Source organism: Dufourea novaeangliae, unplaced genomic scaffold (genome assembly GCF_001272555.1).
Source record: "Dufourea novaeangliae isolate 0120121106 unplaced genomic scaffold, ASM127255v1 scaffold48, whole genome shotgun sequence".
Lineage (NCBI taxonomy): Eukaryota > Metazoa > Arthropoda > Insecta > Hymenoptera > Halictidae > Dufourea > Dufourea novaeangliae.
Window position 1 is genome coordinate 457851 of NW_015373938.1, and position 21510 is coordinate 479360.

Here is a 21510-nt window from a genome sequence, read left to right on the forward strand (position 1 = left end):
CCGGGATGACGGTTCGGCGTGAAATTGTACCATTCGGAAACGCGCCAATGTCAATTTTACGAAGGCGTCCTCTCTCTTTCTCTCTCAGTTTATGCGTTCACCGGTGAAGCGAGCGGCGATCCTCGCCCGCGCCGCTTCTGTAATTTTAGAACCGTGACAAACGTAGCGCGCTTCCCTGTAAGAAACGCTGAAAATAACCGCAACTCGCCGCGTGTATCGGCGCCCATGCCCCGTTCCTCGTGTACCGGAAAGAAACCATCGAAACTGAACGGGGGAAAAGAAAAAAGAAACGATCTGAAGTAATAATCCTAACGAAATGTGACGTCACCTGGACAGGTGCAAGCTACAAACTCGAAAATAAACAGCTTTACCACCTAATGATTATCTGAATTCGAAGAATAGGGTGAAGATAGGGGAGGGTGGTGGTAGGTTTGGCTGAGTTTTCAATGAATTTGTAGTAATGGTTGAAATTATAGAGAAACACGCTTTCGATCTGAAGAATTGTAATAATCAGTAAGGTTCAATATAAATAATAAGCGAGGGTCAAACAAGTGGCTGTAGGTTTGCTGAATCGATATCTTTTCTATACAGTACTAACATTTATTAATACCTATATCTCATACAATGAGTATAGTCATCCAGTAACTATAAACAAAGGGAGAGTGATGACCATTTAGGTGGGATAGGGACCAGGGTGGGACTTCCTGTCGAATTTTATGTGTATTCGAATATTTGAATACTTCAGTTGTTCAATTCTTGACGAATATAATTCGAATAGTATTCGAATACTCGAGTATTTATACCAATATTGAAGTAAGTATTCGAATACTAAATTAATCGAATAGTCCCATCTCCAATGGGGACCATGGATGTTCGTATTAGTGGGATAGGGACCACGGTGGGACTTCTTGTCGAATTTTATCTGTATTCGAATATGAGAATACTATTCAAATATTGAAGTAAGTATTCGAATATCAGAATACTATTTCAATATTGAAGTAAGTATTCGAATATCAGAATACTATTTCAATATTGAAGTATTCGAATATGAGAATACGATTCAAATATTGAAGTAAGTATTCGAATATCAGAATATTATTCCAATATTGAAGTAAGTACTCGAATATGAGAATACTATTCAAATATTGAAGTAAGTATTCGAATATCAGAATACTATTCCAATATTGAAGTAAGTATTCGAATATCAGAATACCATTCGAATATTGAAGTAAGTATTCGAAGTTTACTTATAAAGTATTCGTGTACTTATAAAATCTTCGAATAGTCCCAGCCCCAATAGGGGCTAGGGATGTTGGCATTAATTAGAACCGTTGAAACCTACGGATTTTTAATCGAGACTCAAAGAAAACATAGGCATGCAAAAATCGGGTTCTCAAAAAAGTGTAGGGAGAGTGGGTAGGTTTGGGTCGTGGGAAGTTTGGGTCAGTCAATGTATTTCCATCCTTGTCACGCATACCTTATTCGCATATCAATTGTTCATTGTTGCAGTAGTAAGAGTATTCATAACGTAAGCAAGAAGTTTGTTACAGTAAGAATTTAATCTTGTGCATTTCATGGTAAGTGTAATACAAATTGCTAACCGAAATAAATCGCTGCTATAAATTTAAATGCACTAAAATGTTTAATATAATTAAAATGTTACTGGACGACCTTATGTGTCAGCAACATTTATACATTACAAATTGTAACCTAAAAACGTGGTTCGAGTAACAGAGATGCATTACTATAAACGTTCGGATGCGGGAGGTGTCGGTTAGAAATGTGCTGGAAATTTTGGTCGATCCAAGCATCTCCATTTTCTTTTCAATGAATTGCTGCCGCTACTATTCTTTACATTAAAAATTTAATTAACAATTTTCAATACCTTTATGTATGTTATGTTATTCCATCACTGAGACATTTTATTAATGTTTATTATTGTTCCCCACAATCACAACTTCCTCTCCCTCTACCGGTTCGGATAGAAGAGGTTCTAGCGTACCTCGTTGCGACACAATACATGCAGCTTCTCGGCCGGATCGGACGTTGGGCCACACACGCGTCAAGACTTACCGACAGCTTTTCGTATCTCCTCGTAGAATCTGGACACGGACCGTGGAACGGAGAGAGAGAGAGAGAGTGCAGAGTAAAACCGAATGATATTTTTAACCGCAACACCGGACCAAATTTAGTACCCGGGCCGTGTGTCTAGCGTATCGTATGGCCAGAATGACTCGTCGCTAGGCTGGCCGTGCACCGATCGGTCACGATACCGTGGGGATGCACCCAACCAACCTAACCTAACCTTTTCACCGGTAGCGATTTCTTCACCCTTCCACCCGACGCAATGAAGAATTTCAGCCGTTCGTAATTCATTCTTACGGGGATATTCGGAATACTCTACTAGGGATAAATCGATCCACGTAAATAATCGATACTTTCGTTTCGATACCGAGTATTTTTAGTATCGATACTTTTGATTGCGATATATAGTGTTCCACGATTGGTGTATGTCCTTTGAAGGGGTGATTCCTGGGGTGATTTGAAACAACTTTTTCCTTAGCGAAAACGTTCTCCGAGGCTTTGTTAAGGAGATATTAACGAAAAACCCTGACCAATCGGAGCTCAGTCGACAGAGTCGCGCTCTGATTGGTCGGGGTTTTTCGTTAATATCTCGTTAACAAAGCCTCGGAGAAGTTTTTCGCTAAGAAAAAAGTTGTTTCAAATCACCCCAGGAATCACGCCTTGCAAGGACTTACGACTATTTTGGGACACCCTGTATACTTGGTATCGGAACAAAGTACTCATATCGAACGGATGGAGCGAGTAATGAATGTGAAGGTGGTTGTCGTCCAGTTATATTACTTTGTTAATAAGTGTTCGTTAATAAATGTTCCTTAATAAAAGATGTACATCACCATAAAAATCAGATATGTACAAATTCATTATCAAGATACAGTTTCAAATAACAAATAAAAGATAAAAAAAATAGTACTTCGTAATTTTTAATCGTTCGAACGTGGAAATTCCAATATTTATAACGAAATAATGCTTCATCCTGAATGAGTCGACAATTGGCAAACAATTATTTGATGTCATTAACTGTTCAAAGCTCAGGATAACGACCTTAGGTACTACAGCTTTTCACTGTGTATCATTCGAATAAAAATTCTGCTCAACTCTGGTTAAAATATATTATATTAACAAACAAAAAAGAACTTTGTATTCATTTTCCTTCGATACTAAGTAGATATCGATACCTTTTTTCGATACATGTTATGAGTAAAAGTATCGATACCTCGACGGTATCGGTTTATCCCTATCCACGCCCACCCCAATAGTGGGGATAACGCCTGGACAATAATCGTGTAGAACAAGCCTGACGATAATCGAAGGGAGTCTGTATATTCATGGTCGCAGCTAAATCATCAGTTGGAAAGGGGGGGAGGGCAAAATCCAATTTTTTTTCTTTTAGGGTAGGGCAAAAGCCATTTTTTTCCGTTTAGAAAGGGGCACTTGCCCCCCCCCCTGCCTCTTTGGCTACGCCCATGAGTATATTCGTCTAACACTCGCGAGCTTTCCAACAGATGCGTCAAACTAAATAGACCTGTCATCGGAGTTGGCGATTATGTTGACCCATCCGGCTATCGGTTGGCAATAGGTTTGTTTACACGAAACTTGAACTGTAGGGAACCATAACATCGACTGTGATTTAAGAGCCACGAGGATTTTAAGCGGATACCTTTTTGATTCTCGTTACGAAAACTAATCTACGTTATAGTCTGACAAAAATTGTATAGTCACTTTAAAACCTTAATTACGAAACCTTCTTATCAATTTTCCATAAAAGTTCATACAAACAAAAATAAAACTTAGAAATGTACTATTCCAAAAAGGTGTTCCCATTTTCATCCCTCCTAGTTTTAATGCTTGTACAGCTGTTAGTTGATTGAAATAAATTTTATAATTGTTCTATTTATGGAAATATAAAAATAATGTTTCCATCGAGTAAAGTAAAATAAAAACTGAAAAATAAATAAAATAATTTTTTAATACTATGCAAAAACTGTTATTTTAGAAAATTCTCTTGACTCCAAAATGATATTCTCTTGGATATATGCAAATTACTTTTTAATTGGTAAATTGGTAGGATTTTCGTATTCATATTATGAATATCGATACCTTTTGAACGATATTTTTCATGTATCGATATTTAACACTAGGACTACAAGTATTTAATGTATGCTAAGTGAAATTGTATAATATATTAACATCTGTAATATACATATAATGCAATATAGCTTAGTATACTATAATGTAAAATGTATAAGAAATTAGAGATTAACATAAATTCCGATGAAAGTACCTCTAGGATTTCATTAATTGTAAATAAAAAATCTGAAATCCTTGGTATGGTTTTTTAACCCCAAGTTGCTTCATGATTACAATGGTTTTATGACCTATATTCCATGATTTGGTACGAGTTGGGCCAATGTTACACGAAAACTGACCAACCCTCAAAATAACGAAAAATTAATTAAACACTTTACGGATCCGATAATTTAATGATACTTATTTTACATAAGATTACCAAGCCATAGATTCACTCTTACATTATACAATGATTAAACTACCAAGTTATAGAAAATTAAAAATAAAATTCCAATTAACTATGAAAAATTTTAAATAATATTAATGGTATAATTAATGTTATTTAAAATTTTTCATAGTTAGTTTTAATTTTATTTTCAATTTAATAGTATGATTAACATTATTTACAATTTTCCATAGTTAATTTAAATGTAATTTTTAATTTCTTATGACTTGGTAGTTTAATAATTGTATAATTTAAGAGTTGTTTTATCTAAAAATATATGTGTGAGTAGTAACTCACTTATTAAATAAGCCATTTAAAAACAATGTAAAACAACAACAAGAAATAAAATATACCCAATAGAAATAAAATTACTTTCTTTAAAAAAAAAGAAAAATCTTCGAATTAAATTTACTTCATGTCAGATTATTGGGGGTTGGTAGCTTTCTGCATAACTTGGCCCAATTGATAGATAAGAGACGGGTCCGAGACAAATAATAATGTACCACTGGTCTGTATTCATTGCCAGTGGATACGGCAAGCGACGGTCAGACACGCCAGCCAATAGTATCAGAAAAAGTAGAAGGTTCAAACTTCATTTGCTTTTGCATTTTAACAAATTTTCATAAATTTTAACAAAGTTATGGAACATTGAATTTCGACAAATTTTCACTAGCGCAGAAATGAGATAATACTCTTTTGGCAGTAGTGTACTTGACAATAAATTCTGTGAATAATTCTCAGTGAAAAATTCTTCGATAACATGTGTCGAATTACTTTAATGATATTATTAATATTATGTAATTATATTAATATAATTTAATAAGTTTAAATTAACATAGTAAATGTTAAAAGAAAAATAACTATTTATATTAGAATATTTGCCATTCTACTCTAGGACAGTGTGGTTCTGTTAAGTGCTTCCAGGCATCAAAATAAATTCTCTACGGCTCAGAGAATGAATAAAAGAGTGAAATTTTCATAATAACATGCTTCATATCACTTGAAGTGTTTTATTTTTGTTTCCTTTTAATGTATTTAGAAAATCAGTTCGAATATGATTCTAATGATACTATTTGATAAAATAGATTATTATTATTATTGTCTACGGACAAATGGATTAATGAACAATTAAATTTATTTCTAATGAAACGATAACTCTACACTACTGTAGCAACAGTTATGATCTCCGTAACACTATTCGCTGTATTTACCGAACAAATTGGCGGAAAAGTTTACGAATTTAAATTTCTGTTGTCAACTTATTCAGAAAATGTATTGGATCATTTAGTTTAAATGTTTTTTTTTGTAATAGAGTGAGTATTTGTGACAGTAGTAAATCTCTGTACATAGATTTAGAATAATTTCGATTAGCAAAGGTTTGTCAATCGATTACCGACGTAATCATTACAATGATATAAAAATAATATAAAATCTGATTTTTTTTAAACCAAAATGACGATCCATTGTCACGGCCAGAGAAAGATTGAATAGCCTGGGAAGTCACTTTAATGGAATTTATTTAAAAAAATGAAAAGATTAAACTTCGAGCACTTAACGAGACCAATCGTTAGAACACTCGATTGGTCCTTAACCTAGAAAGATTAAAGCTTTGGTAAACCCCTTAAATACTAATATAATTAAAATAACAAGTAATTACTTTTAAAAGTATTTCAAAATAATGCCTACTGTTTTCAATATACTATCTTAATAAATGAAAATAATTTAAGAACAATCTGATATAAGTTCTAGATGAAATTGTTATTCAAATGTAAAACCCAGTAATAATTAGACACACGTTGCTCCAAAATTTTTCACTCAAAATTACCTGTGAAACCTATTGCCACAGTACAGTCACTTCTTTCCTGGACAGAGTCAGTACATTATCACAACTATCCTTTCGAAATTCCTAAAAATATAATATTATATTTAATCAAGCATAATAACTTTAAACAAACATTTGTCAATTTTCATAGCACAGAATGAGAATAGAAGACATAGGAAAATAGTTTTCCCTAACTTCAATTTAATTAGTGGGTATTTATTATATTGAAATTAATATTCATAACAGCAATGCATAATATTTATCATAATTTTAAAAACTTAGTATACAGGATGCAATAAATTGATATGAAATACATTAATATTTAAATAAATAAAGAACTATACTCACAGGCCTGGAGGTCTGGATCCCAGCTGGGCCAAAGTAGTATTCCCTTCCAAATGCCACAATAGCTGTATGCCATATTCCCTCTATGTGTCGACCTGTGCATAAACAAACAACATTTTATTGTACAATCCATTTACAGTAGTAACAAAATAAAAATAATATATTTTAATTATACATATATGAGACTCTACATATACATCTATATTTCCATTTGATATTTCATACAAATGTAAAAATATTTTCTTTATTTGATATTTCATAATTCTTTAATTTTTTTCTATTGTTCTCCAATATCTTATCATGTACAGTGGTGGATGGGTGTATAAGGAAACAAATATGTACTAGTGTAACACTTGATTAGAAAACCAGACAATTACTAATAGTTTAATAGACTGATATACAGTATACTGTATACAGGGTGGTTAAAAAATACCACACTGAAAGTATCTGAAACTATAAAAATAAGGAAATCACTTTTCAAATAAACATTCTTTAGTATAAAAGAAAACATCACTTCGTCATAAATTTTATTTTGTAGGCCAACTTCTGTTCCGAAAATTTCTCTCTCGCGATACCTCCGAAGACATTTAACCCTTTTAGACCTGAATTATTTCTTTCAAACCAAAAAAAAAAATATATTTTTGTACATAGTTATTTTTTGGAAGTAAGAAAAATAGAAAAATTAACAAATCAATTAACAAAACAATAAGCATCTCAAGTTCGAGAGTTTCGACATTTTACAGTTTCGGATTCGAATTTCGCGAGTTTCATCTGGAAATGTTTCGGATTCAAATTTCGAGAATCGAAAAACGAAGTTCCATCCCACTCCAACTATTTGCATAATAACAAGTGCATGAACTTGCGCCCGTCGAAATATACAGTTGAACCAAATGCTCTAGAATGGCAACAGATGCTCCTGCCCAAGGACCCGAACGAAACAAATTCCTCGAGACAATAATATCGCAGACCGTCCTTGTCCCATGTGTTCACCGCGTCTTTTTCGCCCCGTAAAAGCGTAATTTTGTGCTTAGACTCAACAGCTTCGGGGCACTCGCGAGTCGTCGGCCTATGTCTTCCTTCGACCCAGTTTCTAATCGCGGGAATAGCCGGCCGGCATATCCGTGATTTTCTTATTGCCAACCGCGTTTCTGGTAGGACGTGGCGAAATAACCGCGAGAAATAGCCGCGGGGCCATCCAACTCGACGATTCACCACTTTCGGCGCTTGCGCAACACTTTAGAGCGTTCTCTCTCTCTCTCTCTGACTGATGCAACTTCAAGTCAACTTTTCGGTTCATCGAACGTTTTTCCAAAGTTACATTTATTACACTGTTCAACAAATTTGAACTTTTTTTCGATTTTGTAACCTCTAATAAGCGTTTCTGACAGATCCTCGTGAGCTGAATACGAATCTGGAAACCGTTTCTTTCCCGCACGTCCAGTTTTAAAAAAAATCAATTTTAAACAAAATTGCAAATTTTCAACTTTGGAATTGTGTTTTTACAGTAATAGTTATGCAATTTCTTTTGACACGAAATAATTCTCTGGACTCTTCCGAACAAAACGATATAAATTATTATATCTTACCAAATACGACCCTTAAACCTACCTTACTATTCGAGCGTTAAAACATCACTGTCCCTTTTATGAATATCACTCTTCTACATAAATAATTAAATATTGGATTTTGAACGTAGCGTTTATCACTTTGAAAATTATAAAGAATGATTCTGTGCAAAATATACCTAGTAGACCAACTGTAATTTCGCACACTTTCGTATTATATACGTTCAAATCAGTGGTGGGATTCAGATAATCTAACAAATCGGTTCGCAACCTAAACGTCAACTATATAAATTTAAACAACAAGTTTATAATGAAAATCTTATGAAATACCCGATTAAATACGTTAACAAGTGTCATTTATTATTTCAGCAATTGGTTCGTCGGAACTACAAAATTTTTAAGAACTGGTACGAATCGGCTGAATCCCACCAGTTGTTCAAATGTGATTTGGTTATATTGACCGTTTTTATCATTTCTCAATAGGTTCGAATAAATAGGGTTCTACCGTAAGGTAAACGCACCAATGAATGAATACTTAAAGGTGCGTATTCATTTGTTGCGTATCATCGGATCGGATCACCATACGATACATTTCCATATGCAACGACGCAACACTTACCCGTCCACATTGATACAGAACGGTGATACGATACGAGGGTACGCAACAAGTGGACACGCACCTTTAAGTATTCATTCATTGGTCCGTTTTAAAGTAGTAAGAGATTTTGTAACTATTAAATTCGAATTTTAAATGATAATAATATTATTAAATATGTGGCACATGGAAATTGTATTTTTTAATATCTACACCTGTTTATAATGTATAGATTTCAATTTGAAAAATTGGAAGAACGTAATTAATTAAATTAAAAAGAGAAAAATAGATTTTACCAGTAAATGAACAATATTACTTAAATGAACATTTCTAACCAGTGGCGCGAAAATTGTTTAAATATGAAACAAGAAATTGAAAAGAAAATTAATAGTTAATCATTTGTTTATTTTAATAATTTGATTTACTCGTTTTTATATATAATGTTTATTTACTGGTACGTGTTCATTTACTGCTGTATCCACCCTATTTTGTTTTGCAAGGAGAATTGCACGCACCGTGAAATACCAGAAGCGCCTGAACAATTACAAGTAGTACCTTTCGAAAATAGATCTGCAAGCTCGACGCGGGGACTGACTCGCGAGTGGCGAACGAACCTTGGATGAACATGACGTAAATGCCTCGTGGCGATACGACTGTGTGTGTTTCGCTTCTGTGTGTGTATTACACGATGCACCGTTTTCCGTGAATCTTCGTTTGAAATGGATCCTTTCTTCCTTTATTACTTCCGCGTTCTATCGAGTTCAAACTTTCGCCGTACAGTCTCCGTTTCGAGCGCAAATTTTACTGTCGACCTAACCTCAATGTTTCGAAAATTTAATTTAAAATTATTGTTACAGTCATTAACACTATTCGGTTTAATTTGCCTACTTTATGTTTATAATCATGAACATGTTATTCATTAATTCACTTTTTTTCACGATGGGGATATACAGAGCGTTCCATTTAATCTGACCACATGAAAGTGTTTTGAGGAAGTAAGTTGATACTAATCTTAATAAAACAGGAAAGTTGATATTAATACACAATACACAATTTCAATTATATACTGTTCAATAAATAAAAATATTTCTTAAATTGAAATTTTAACTTTTTTTCGAACTCGTAACCCTCAGTAGGCGTTTCTGGCAGATCTTTATGAGTTGAATACGAATCTGCAAATTTTCTTCTCGTTACATACAATTTTTGAAAAAATTGATTTTTTCAAAATGTACGAATTTTTAGAATATGGCCAGACTTTTAACTTTTGAAATAAATTAACGAATATCAGCAAAAATTGTTGCGTTTTCGGGGTCCTTTTCACTTTAATCATTATTTAAACATTTAAATGTCTATAATATAATAACAATTTACATAATTTTGTTCAGGAGAGTCCAGAGAATTATTTCGTGTTAAAAGCAACTGAATAAGTATTATTATAAAAATGCAACACATTCACAGATTTGAAAAATTATCATTTTTTTGAAAATTGATTTCTTCAAAAACTGTACGTGCTGGGAAAAACGGTTTGCAGATTCGTATTCAGCTCATAAATATCTGTCAGAAACACCTATTGACGTTTGTAAGGTTGAAAAAAAGTGAAAATTTAAATTACAAAATTTTTTTATTTGTTGATAAAATTCTGTGTCACTTTCGTATGTAATTAAAAATGAAATTAATGGTTTAAAAAGTGTGCTTACTGTATGAAATATTTCGCACTTGTTTTCCTAACGATCTCAAAATAGTTATTTTCGTAATGTTTCAAACACACGCCTCGGATCTGTTTTCGACATGTCGATTCGATTATTTACTAATTTGCTTCCTCTTCCGGTTCAATAAATATTGAAATGGTGTATGTTGATAGACGCTTATACGCACTTATTTCAGAACGATCTTCAGTTATAGAGTGAGAAAAATACACAGAACACGGTTCTTTGAGTTTCAAGTGGATATTTGAGAATGTTTTAACTAGCTGACAGCCCGAGACATAAAAATTCCACTGTGCCCTGAAAGCTTTCTCTTAGCGAAACGAAAACTGTTGTACGAACTAAAATTAGAGGGCTGGTTTAGTTTTCGAATCTTATCCTACGAACTATTTTCGTTTAACGACAAAAAGCAAAGGGCTTGTTGTGCAGTAAGACAATGTTTATATAAATTTTATTATAAAAAATGTAACATGAATATTAAAAATATTTTGATATGATAGTTTCATTTTGATTGTGGAAATGTAAACTTATGTTAACACTACCGTGTTGTACGAGACGTTCGAGAAAAATGGAAAGATCTGAAATTCGTTGTTTACTCTAAAATTTATTAGAAAATGTGTTGAACACGATAATTTGAATATTAAACAAAAATATGAAAATTATATAATAAAACGGATCGATGATAAAAAAAGGTTTCAAACAAAAATTGTAGTTAAATTCTACTATTTTTATAAATTGCCTCGCGATTTCGAGATTTCGACGAAGGAAATTGTATTTTCTTTATTAATTTTGTCGAAATGAAAATTACACGGAAATTTATTATTACGTTTCCAATTAAGCAAAAAACACGAGTCGACCCAGTTCTCTGACTCACTCTGTATAATTATAGTGGTACAATTACTTGGCAAAACGTTTCAAATCGTCTTTTATCCGGACAACAGATTAAAATACTGACAGGTTAATGGCACGAAGGGAGAAGAAAACTGAGTGAGTACATCGGTGTATGTGAAGTGCAGCGAGCATAAATGATCATACAATGTTGGAATAAATCCCCAGAATAGAACTCGAACAAATATAGAATATAAAAATACCTATTGCAATTACAAAACCGATTAAAATGTCACTTCAAACCATCGATAACTCAATTATTAACAAAAACCACTAAATAATAATAAACATAGAATACAATACAATAAACTAATCAAAGGTCGATTAGAGGTCACATTACAGAATTTTTTTCGATACTGTCAAAATATTTGAGTTCCAGAAAAAAAATTTAGTTGACCTTGACGTTGCGAAAAATTACAAATTATAAATGAAATATTAATATATGATTTAATTCGATCTGGATAATAAATGATTGAATAGATTTTTTTTAAATTAATAAATACAAAATAATAATAATATTATTTTAAGTTTAATAATATTATAGTTCGGTGAGCAATGACCGAATAAAATTGGTTTCCGAACAATCGATGACTCAGCTACTGATAGCACCCCTTTCGAAATCTAGTCTGATCTTATCGATAACTGCATATATCGATATTTGCCAATCGATATATCACTATTTTTATCGACATTTTAGAAACTAATAATTACAAGTATCGATCATTTTTGTCAAAACATCGATAATTTTTACGAAATAGAAAAAAGTATAAATACAATGACTAACTGGGACGTTCGGCCCATCTGAGAGATTGTTTTCTCACGCTGTATTAATTTTAATAAACAAGAGGAACCGTTTATCTATACAACACCTTCAACAATTATTATTTTTAACCTGCTTGTCTTTAGAAGGTTCGAATTTATAAGATGTTTATGTATATTTTCTGATAATAAATAAATATTATCTGAAAAGTAAATTACTTGTTTTCCTTTCCATACTTCAAATATTAATTTAAATAAAATAATTTTGAAGAACTTTTATTTTTACTTTTATCCAAAGTGATATACTCTTGAATATACATGTTTTAATTGAAAAATTGATTGGATTCTCCATCGATGCTTTTTGAACGATATTTTTCATGTATCGATATTTATTGAAAAAATATATATCGATAAGCATTATATATCGCACATCTTTAGTTTGTGTATGTTGCTATTCCGTTATTCACGGCTTAAAAATATCTTGTTGTTGCTGTTTACCTCGTGCGTGTGTAGCGAATGAAGACGCGGCGACGTGTCTTTAAATAGCGTGCTACGAATTTCAGACAGAAGAAACGAACCTAGCTCGTGTACCTTCTGACCCGAGCACTTATCGTTTTCACTAGTGTAGTGGTTATCAATTAATAAAAAAATATTTTCATAGTTGCATTCTGTGGTTCCGATTTGTGAACAAAACCTCATAAACATAACTCTTAATCATTTATCATTGAAATACAATCGAAAAGTTGTTATTTTCATTTGGACACTGGGTCCTAATAAGTATCCAATATGGCCGCCGTGTACTAGAACATTCCACTAAGAATTTTCGGACTGTTCGATCCGTGTAACACTTCTTATTTATTACCCGTGTGATCTATCGATCTTGTAAAGAAATTTTGAAGGTTTTCAGAGTGTACGTTTTTATGGGAAAATTTAATAGAAATATTATTACCACTGTTAATAGGTATAGTAGGTTAAAATACTGCGGTACTGAATTCTATTAAAGTTCATATTTGACTAATTTTAACAATTTTTGGGTGATATAAACTTGTAAAGAACTATTGTATAGTTATAAAATACGAAAACATTTCAAACAAGAATTGAAAAATTCATGGAAATAATTATTTACATTTATTGTAAGATTGATATAGGAAAATACCGAGTTGCCTTCAAATCTTGCATCACAGAAAGTAACTAAAAATACGATGATATAATTTTTAAAACGAACAATAAATAATTTGGTGTTTCTATTTTTATTTTTACTTAATTGATATGTATGCATTCTGGGCTTATAACCATATAATAAATAAATACATAAATAAATAAATTTTACCAACAATTCAAAGTATTTTTTGTTCGCCATAAGTTAATAACAAACTAGTGCAGAAGAACACGAAAAATTAAAGTTTTCTTAATCGCATAAAACAAAGTCTCTACAAAGAAAATGTAATTTTTATTTTGAAATTTTCATTGGAGAATAATGGCGATTACAAATAAATAATAACAGTAAAAATAAAATAGTAAACTTTCAAATAGATTTATCGTATTAAAAACTGAGTTTCTAATGACCAAAATTTCAATTAAACCACTACACCTAAAAATGTTCTTTTTACCATAAAAGTAATTAATAACGATAATTCGACTCACCAATAACACTTCTGGACATCGTAGCAGCCATGCCCCTCGAGAGATCATAAATGTATAGTTCCACGGTGGAACTTGCATTCCCCGCGGTTTCCATTTCGTCTGACTATAACACAAATAACACAAAACAGTCAAATAAACTTCCAAACAATAAGGCAAAATTAAAGGTAATTTTGGGTTGGGTCACAAATAACATTCCCCATAGGCAATAACGACGATTCACGATGTAATAAATTATTACTTTTTCATATTACTATTATTACTAATAATGAAATAATATTAAAATCCACGATTAGTTACCTATATTTACCAATGATAAACAATACTGAGATGTCAATCTATAATTTTCAAATATTATTAACACTAGAACGACTAAACAATTAGTACACATCCTGTAACGATAATTAAAACGTTACGACACATTTTCTCAGATCATTTTCAACTTTTATTTCAATATGAAAATGAACAAATCTGTAAATTTTCAAAAGTTTATCATGTTAAATAAGTATACGTTTATCATCGACAATTCCAATGTTAATCAAAATATTCAACATAACTTTGCAATTTACACGTTCCTCAATTTCACTATTAAACATAACCAACAGTCATTCAGTTCACCCATTCTTACAACCACTAATTACTATCCAATAATATTCTAAGTATCTACAAGAAAAGGTTATTCATATGACCCAACCCAACATATTTATGTTCAGAACTTAACAGCTTCACTATATGCCGCCATTTTAAACTTTAACAATTTCCATTGTTTCTCTTCTAACGACACCAAATTACGTACAACAATATTACATCCAGTATAACAAACCGTTTTTATGGTTATTATTATTATAAACCAAAGTCTAACTAAATCCAATATTCAATTTTCAAACGAAACCAATCGCGATTCAGGTACGATTTAACCCTCCACTGTACAGGGGTTGGATCGATCGTGATCCATATGAAATGATATATCACGAATACTCATGCAGATGGGTCCCCAAAGACCCAAAAACCACCGAACGGTTATTCCACGAAAACGATCGTTCCTAGGCACACTTCCCGCGTAAACATTCAATATCCGCCGTCGAACACGCTGATTGGCGCAGGGGGGGGGGGAATACAGAACCGACCAATCAAGCGCACCACTTGACCGATCACCCGTCACGGTTAAAACGAAACTCACGGGCGTGCACGCGCACGGTACGGTCGGTCGGGCAGAAATTCCGTAACTTCCTCGAATATTGCTCGCTTCTATTTTGCGTGCGCAGGCAGAGTGGTCGCCTAACTCCGTTTATGTCGGCCCCACTGATGGATGGAACGACTCCGGGGGACGTAAATACACCGAGCAGGTCGCGTCTCCGCGTACGAAACGGGACTGGCGAACCCAGTGACAGAGTCTCCACGCGAATAAAAGCAACAAAAGAAGGGGTGGGGAGAGGGGAGGAAGAAAAAACACTGGGGATACCGTAAATGTAGTATTTGGTCGTTCGATCACCACGATAATAACCGATCACACTAAGGACAGACACTTGGACGATACACAAAGACCGATCCTCGTTGGATCGAAGATTCGAAGGTACTGTTTGTGAACGACGGTTTTTGCTCTGCTGTGCATCAGATGGAGCGACCGATTGTAGACTGCATTTGCGATATATAGGGTGAACCACGAATCATGATCAGTAGAGATTAGTTTGTTATTAGCAGTCCGATCGAAAATGTTTTTATCGGGTATAGCATGGTTTCAAGAAAGCTTTAACGTGATTACAGCAAATTTTTTGTCAACTCTTCTTTTTTCATGACTTTTCAAGATCGCCTTCAATGTTTTGCAAATACACCTATAATTTTTGTACGCTTATCTGTTAGAGGATTTCAAGACGAATTCGGTGAGTATCATAACATAACATGTGTTACTTTTTTTTTCATCTGGGTCGAGAAAAGATTAAAGATATATTCGAATTGTAATATTACAAAGAGTATCGTATGCTACGCCATTGTACGCGTTCCGATGTTAAGCTCTTGCCTACTGTTTGTAAACATTTCGTTCTGTACATTGGAACACATCTAATGATATCTACTGATCACGATTCGTGGTTCACCCTGTATATCACTAAGTGAATGAATCAGCAGGTACGAAGCGACTATGATCAACCAGCATCATTCGAATTTTCGCGGGCGTTTCGAACGTGGCGGGTGAATTATCGATCCTGGAATAAATCGGACACTTTTTGGTCCAAAGTTTTGGAGTTTCTTGATAGTTGGATGTGGTGTAGTTTTTAGTGATATGTAAACGTATCTCGAAGGATTTTTGAAAATTCGGAAAGTTGTTTGGAATATAGTGTCAAGGTTGTTCCAACAAATTGTGACTGTTAAACTAAGGAACTAATCGAAATGAGCTTTGTGGGTGATTACAGTGGTGACATAAGAGTAACTAATAAAAATTGTTTTAGTTCAAGAAAAATATTTTTTAACCATTTATTTTGCAATTGTTCCAAAGAAATGCAATGTTATAATAGCGGGGCACTATTTTAATATTTGCAAAAAAATGAGGATATAGTCCTGTTTGTCTTCTTTATGGACAAATTTGAAAAAATATGGACACTTCCAAATTGGCCATATGAAAATTAATTGAAGTTAACAATGCGAGGAAGCACACCAGTTTGACCCGCCAAGCTGTGCGGTCTGTATTAGGTTTTGTCAATTCAATTACTTTTCATATGGCTAATTTTGAAGTGTCCATATTTTTTTCAAATTTGTCCATAAAAAAGACAAATAGGACAATATCCTCATTTTCTTTTAAATTTTCTAATAGTGTCCCGCTATAATAACATTGCATTTCTTTAAAACAATTGCAAAATAAATGGTTAAAAAATGCTTTTTTTTAACTGAAATAATTCTTATTGGGTACTGTTACGTCTGCACTGTAAGCACCCGCAACGTTCATTTTGATCAGTTAGTTACTGCAACAATTATTATTTATTGGCAAAACGTTGACACTATATTGTGAACAGCTCTAACATCAACAATTAAAAAAATTTTCAAAAATCCTTCGAGATACGTTTATACGTCACTAAAGACAACAATATATCCAAGTCTCAACAAAATCCGAAAAGTGTCTGATTTCGCGTGGAATGACCTATTTAACCTGGAATATTGCTATTGATCTAGCCTGGGTGAGAGCACCAACGAATGGAATATCTGGATCCAGTTGAGGGTAACGTAGGGGAACTTTCTCGAATTTGGACCACTACTGTTAACTTGTCATGTATAAGCAAATTGTGCAGTATGATAGACAATACAATAAATCCTCTATGAGTGTTCGAAGGAGCACTGACAAGGAGAAATTATATGACAGTTGATAGAAGTTCAAATTCCGAAGCCAATGATCTGTTTCAGTCGTATATGGCCATTAGTTTATAAAATATTTCATGTTCAGAAGCCTTCGAACACTTATCGAGCATTTACTGTATATGTATGACAGTGGTGATTGTATTAACTTACTTAGTACATAAGCAACACATATTGTTCTATCATACAGCACAAATTGCTTACACACGGCAAGTTACAGTAGAGGTCCAACCTAGGTTACAGTCCAAACTCAGCAACCTTCCATTATTACTCTACACGAAGATGATATCACCGACGAAGTATAAGAGTAGAAATTTCATTCAATGTATTTTTTACCCCACTTTTCCGGGACAACGTTGACCCATTTCCATTTCAGTATTACTAACCATCGTTTTCATAACGCAGAGGTCACTAAAGTCACAGGCTTTTTAAAGTGTCGGTACTACAGTCTGAGCCGCCAGAATAAGGTGAAAAATCTACTCCTATACATCGTCGGTGTTAATATCACAATAAAGGACGTTTCAGTACTACATTGTAACTTACTCTACCGAATACAGTAAATCCCCAATAAGTGTCGAACTGTCAAGGATTGACTGTAATATCATACTACAGAACCGTGTCAGCACTAGACTTGTAACTTACACAGGATACTCAAGACTCAAGTTATAACAGAGACTATACACCCAGATGAAACTTGGTGTTGTCAAAGGTTGACGTGACGACTCTATAACGTTTCTGGGTAACTTTTACCGAACAATTCGTCCTGGAACACCGTACGGTTTGGAGAACTCGCAAAACACTGGAGACCGTGGAGAACGATAAGGCGCACGACTGGGTTAGGCCTCGTGGGAGAACCCCGCGCGAAAGTCGGATCTCGTGAAAGGGGGGTGGTGGTGGGGGGGTGTGAATATATCGAGAGAGAATGGACACCTCGTGTTTGACGAGCCCCTGGCTTAGCGAGTGCAACTGATCTCACCGGGGGGAATCCTCGGCGGAGTCAGGGATCCAATGCGGAGACACGGCGGCGGTAGTCGGTCTCTTGCCAGGAAGAAACGGTAAAGAGGTAAAAGGGTCATCGCGCGGAGGCAGCGCATGCCTACCCACCCGGCATCACGGCCAATAACACAGCGAGTTTTTGATATGTGGGGACACACGTAACTCGCGTATTGAACGGCTGTTTACCACCGTATAACACGGAAGGGAAATTGTTCGCCGGTTACGTGCGAATCCGGGTCTTCCGATTGGACTAATGAACAGGGGTTCCAGGGTAGAGGCGATGGAGGGACGAAATTTTGATGAAAGGATCACGGTAGAAGATGTTGTTTTGTAACGAAAAATAATTTATAGTAATAAACGATAATCTATTGATAATCGATCGTAATAGAAGATAATCTACCGACAATTGATTGTACTAGAAGATAATCTATCGATAATCGATAGATCGTTGGAAACGCTGAGCATCCTAAATATCGATTATCAATAGATTATTCAAACGCTGATCATTCCAAATATCGATTATCGATAGATTATTGGAAACACTGGTAATTCCAAATATCGATTATCAGCAGATCATTGAAAACACTGAGAATACCAAATATCGATTATCGATAGATTGTTGGAAACGTTGATAATCCCAAATATCAATTATCGATAAATTATTAGAAATGCTGAGAATCCCAAATATCGATTATCGATAGGCTGTATTATTTCATGTATTTTTGTTTGAAGAAAAGAATGCCGTGAATGAAAGAATGGCGGGAAACTGAAAATGCACTAGGTGCTGTACAAATATTCATTTCTATTATTATGCAATCTTCCATATAATAAATGTTCATTTTACAAAATTATTTTATTTCCAATCGTTTTATGATACATACAAAAACGTTCAGTTGTATTCAAACAAAATTCTTATCCTATTTCTGTCAATTGATTTATTCAATAGTCTTGTTTTTTATTATTTCAGTAATAATATATTAACTGTCATGGTGAGCATCAGCCCACCATCAGGTGCCATTAACTTATGTCATAAAACATTTAGTAACTCAACAATACCATTTACAGTTCTGTAAAATTACTAAAATAATAATGAAAATTAGAAATGTAGTAGTTACTAGAAACGTATTCCAAATAATGATAAAAATGTTTTGTTGAAGAAGCATTTGCTTTTAATTCTGTGTCATAATGAATATATAAATAACAGTAGAAATTTTAGGGTTTAGAGACATTTTTTTATAAAAATGACTGGCTAGATACCCCTAGTATTCTGTAAGTTATTACTCCTTAAATCCAGTCCTGTTAAAAGAACAATCATCCGGATCATGTGCTCCCCTTATTATTCATACATCTATATACAAGAATCGCTTGGAAAGATCATCTTGTTACATCACAGTTATCATGAAAGAATAAATTATTACTCTATAAAGCAATGATGATAACTATTTGGACATATGGAATACAACTCTGGGAATGTGCCAAAAAATGAAATCTTGAAATAATACAACACCTTCAAACACAAAGCATTAAGAACCACATCAGCTGCTAAAGATAATCTGTTGTACAAAGATCTTCGTATAAAATATGTATGTTTGGGAATAAACACAGTCATCCCGATGAATTAGTGCACAACCTTGTGATCAATGAAAATGAAATTGGATGATTGAAATGAAGGAAACTTCTAGTTCTACTGAAAGTCACATAATAAAGAATTAATAAGCTACATTTATTTAAAATTTAAAGGAAGTATTACTAAGTACCATCCTTAAGTGTTGATCTAACATTTATCAGAACTGCTGATTGATCTAACATAGACCAGTTGTAGTTTAAAACATAGAAAACAAATACATATTAGTCATTAATAAATAAAACATAAATACAATAGCCAAAGGTACAAATGTATTTAACTCAATAAATGTGTAATGTTTAGATTAAATCTAACGGTTAATTGAAATCTAACTTTGGAAATATAGAGTATGCAAAAGCTATTTGTTAAATCTTTTAACGAATATTGTATTATATCCTTTATGGGCATATTACTTCTGCCATTTGTTTCCTTTTCCCGCCAATAATGCCCCCAGTGACCTCTGGGATCAAACACTGGTAATTAAAAGTTAAAAGTACACGACTTATGAACGAAAATAAGTAATTCACACGCATTGTGTTACATATTTCTTAACAAAATCAATAATGGCATACAAATAAAAAATAGAAACAACTGTTTAAAGTGTCTAAAGGAGCTTACGATATCCGCGTGTTTAAATTCTGTAGATTTTTATCCGCCATTTTTATGAAAACATTAGTTAAAGTAACGTTGCATTATACCTTTTACTGAAAATAATCCTGCATTTACATACACAGGAAAGGTAACGTTAATAGCAAAATAACAAAATCTATTTTCCGTCAAGCTTACAACACAGGTATTATCTTAAATGTGGCTTATCGTATTCTTGCAAATCAACTTCGCCGAGTTTCAGTGTTCATAATTGCTTCATAATAGCAATACTATCAGTTTTATTTATAACTAAAAACGATCACCCAACAGTAATTGGTGGGCATCGCCACCGTGGCCATGACCGGATACGAATTTACGATCAGTTTAACGACTCGCAACCGCCACTGTTCCACGATATCTGTCTGATATTTCGCAATCGTACGAAACCGCGTGAGATGGTCGAAAATTATGCATCGGTCAACGTCAGTTACATCGCGTGCCGTTCTTTGACATTCGAAAGGAATTCGCGTGAGCGAAAGTGCTGAAAAATAAACGCAAGAGGGCCAATAATACAACACGAAACGGGTGACGAGAGAAGAGATTACTCAACGAATACGGGCTGATTCAAAGTAGTTGTGTGAAGGGTACGCTACTACTTACATGGTGCTAAGATTTAACTAAAAACGCACAAAGTCGAGGGAACGAGCAAACGTACGGAATAAAGTCAGAAAATTCCACAGGCTGGCGAACACGTCTTTGTACGGATTAAAAATTAATAACTGACGATCGCGCTGCTCGCGTACATTCGCGTGGGGGAAAAAGGGTGCATACGTAAAACATCGAAAACAAGTGACAACATCCCTGTTGTAAACACGTACTTATCCTAATTACAATCGCACGTCTACTTACGAATTTGCTGTTTCCCAGCAGCGAAAGAATGGTGCGCGTTCAACCGTGTTCTGTTCAAGTTTGTTGATGAATGACGTCCAACCTCGAAGCGCTCCTTCGTTAATATCGTAACAATAGTTTCTGCATGTCGTTCGCG

The 21510-nt window shown here is 33.9% G+C and overlaps 1 protein-coding gene across 5 annotated transcripts in view; it reads right to left on the reverse strand.

Annotated features, from left to right (window-relative positions):
• The window catches only part of LOC107185605, a 29219-nt gene extending 7772 nt beyond the window's left edge, over positions 1 to 21447 (reverse strand). For 3 of the 5 annotated variants that reach the window (XM_015573329.1, XM_015573325.1, XM_015573328.1), the window contains exons 1-3: positions 21375 to 21447; positions 13919 to 14021; positions 6768 to 6859 (exon numbers count right to left, since the gene is read on the reverse strand). In XM_015573329.1, coding sequence (XP_015428815.1) covers positions 6768 to 6859; positions 13919 to 14012 — 186 coding nt within the window. In that variant the 5' untranslated portion in view covers positions 14013 to 14021; positions 21375 to 21447. Of the gene's footprint in view, positions 1 to 6767; positions 6860 to 13918; positions 14022 to 15095; positions 15208 to 17899; positions 17916 to 21374 lie in introns of those variants that run through there. The other 2 variants (XM_015573327.1, XM_015573326.1) reach the window with 2 other exon arrangements.
• Between the last annotated feature and the right edge of the window lie 63 nt (positions 21448 to 21510).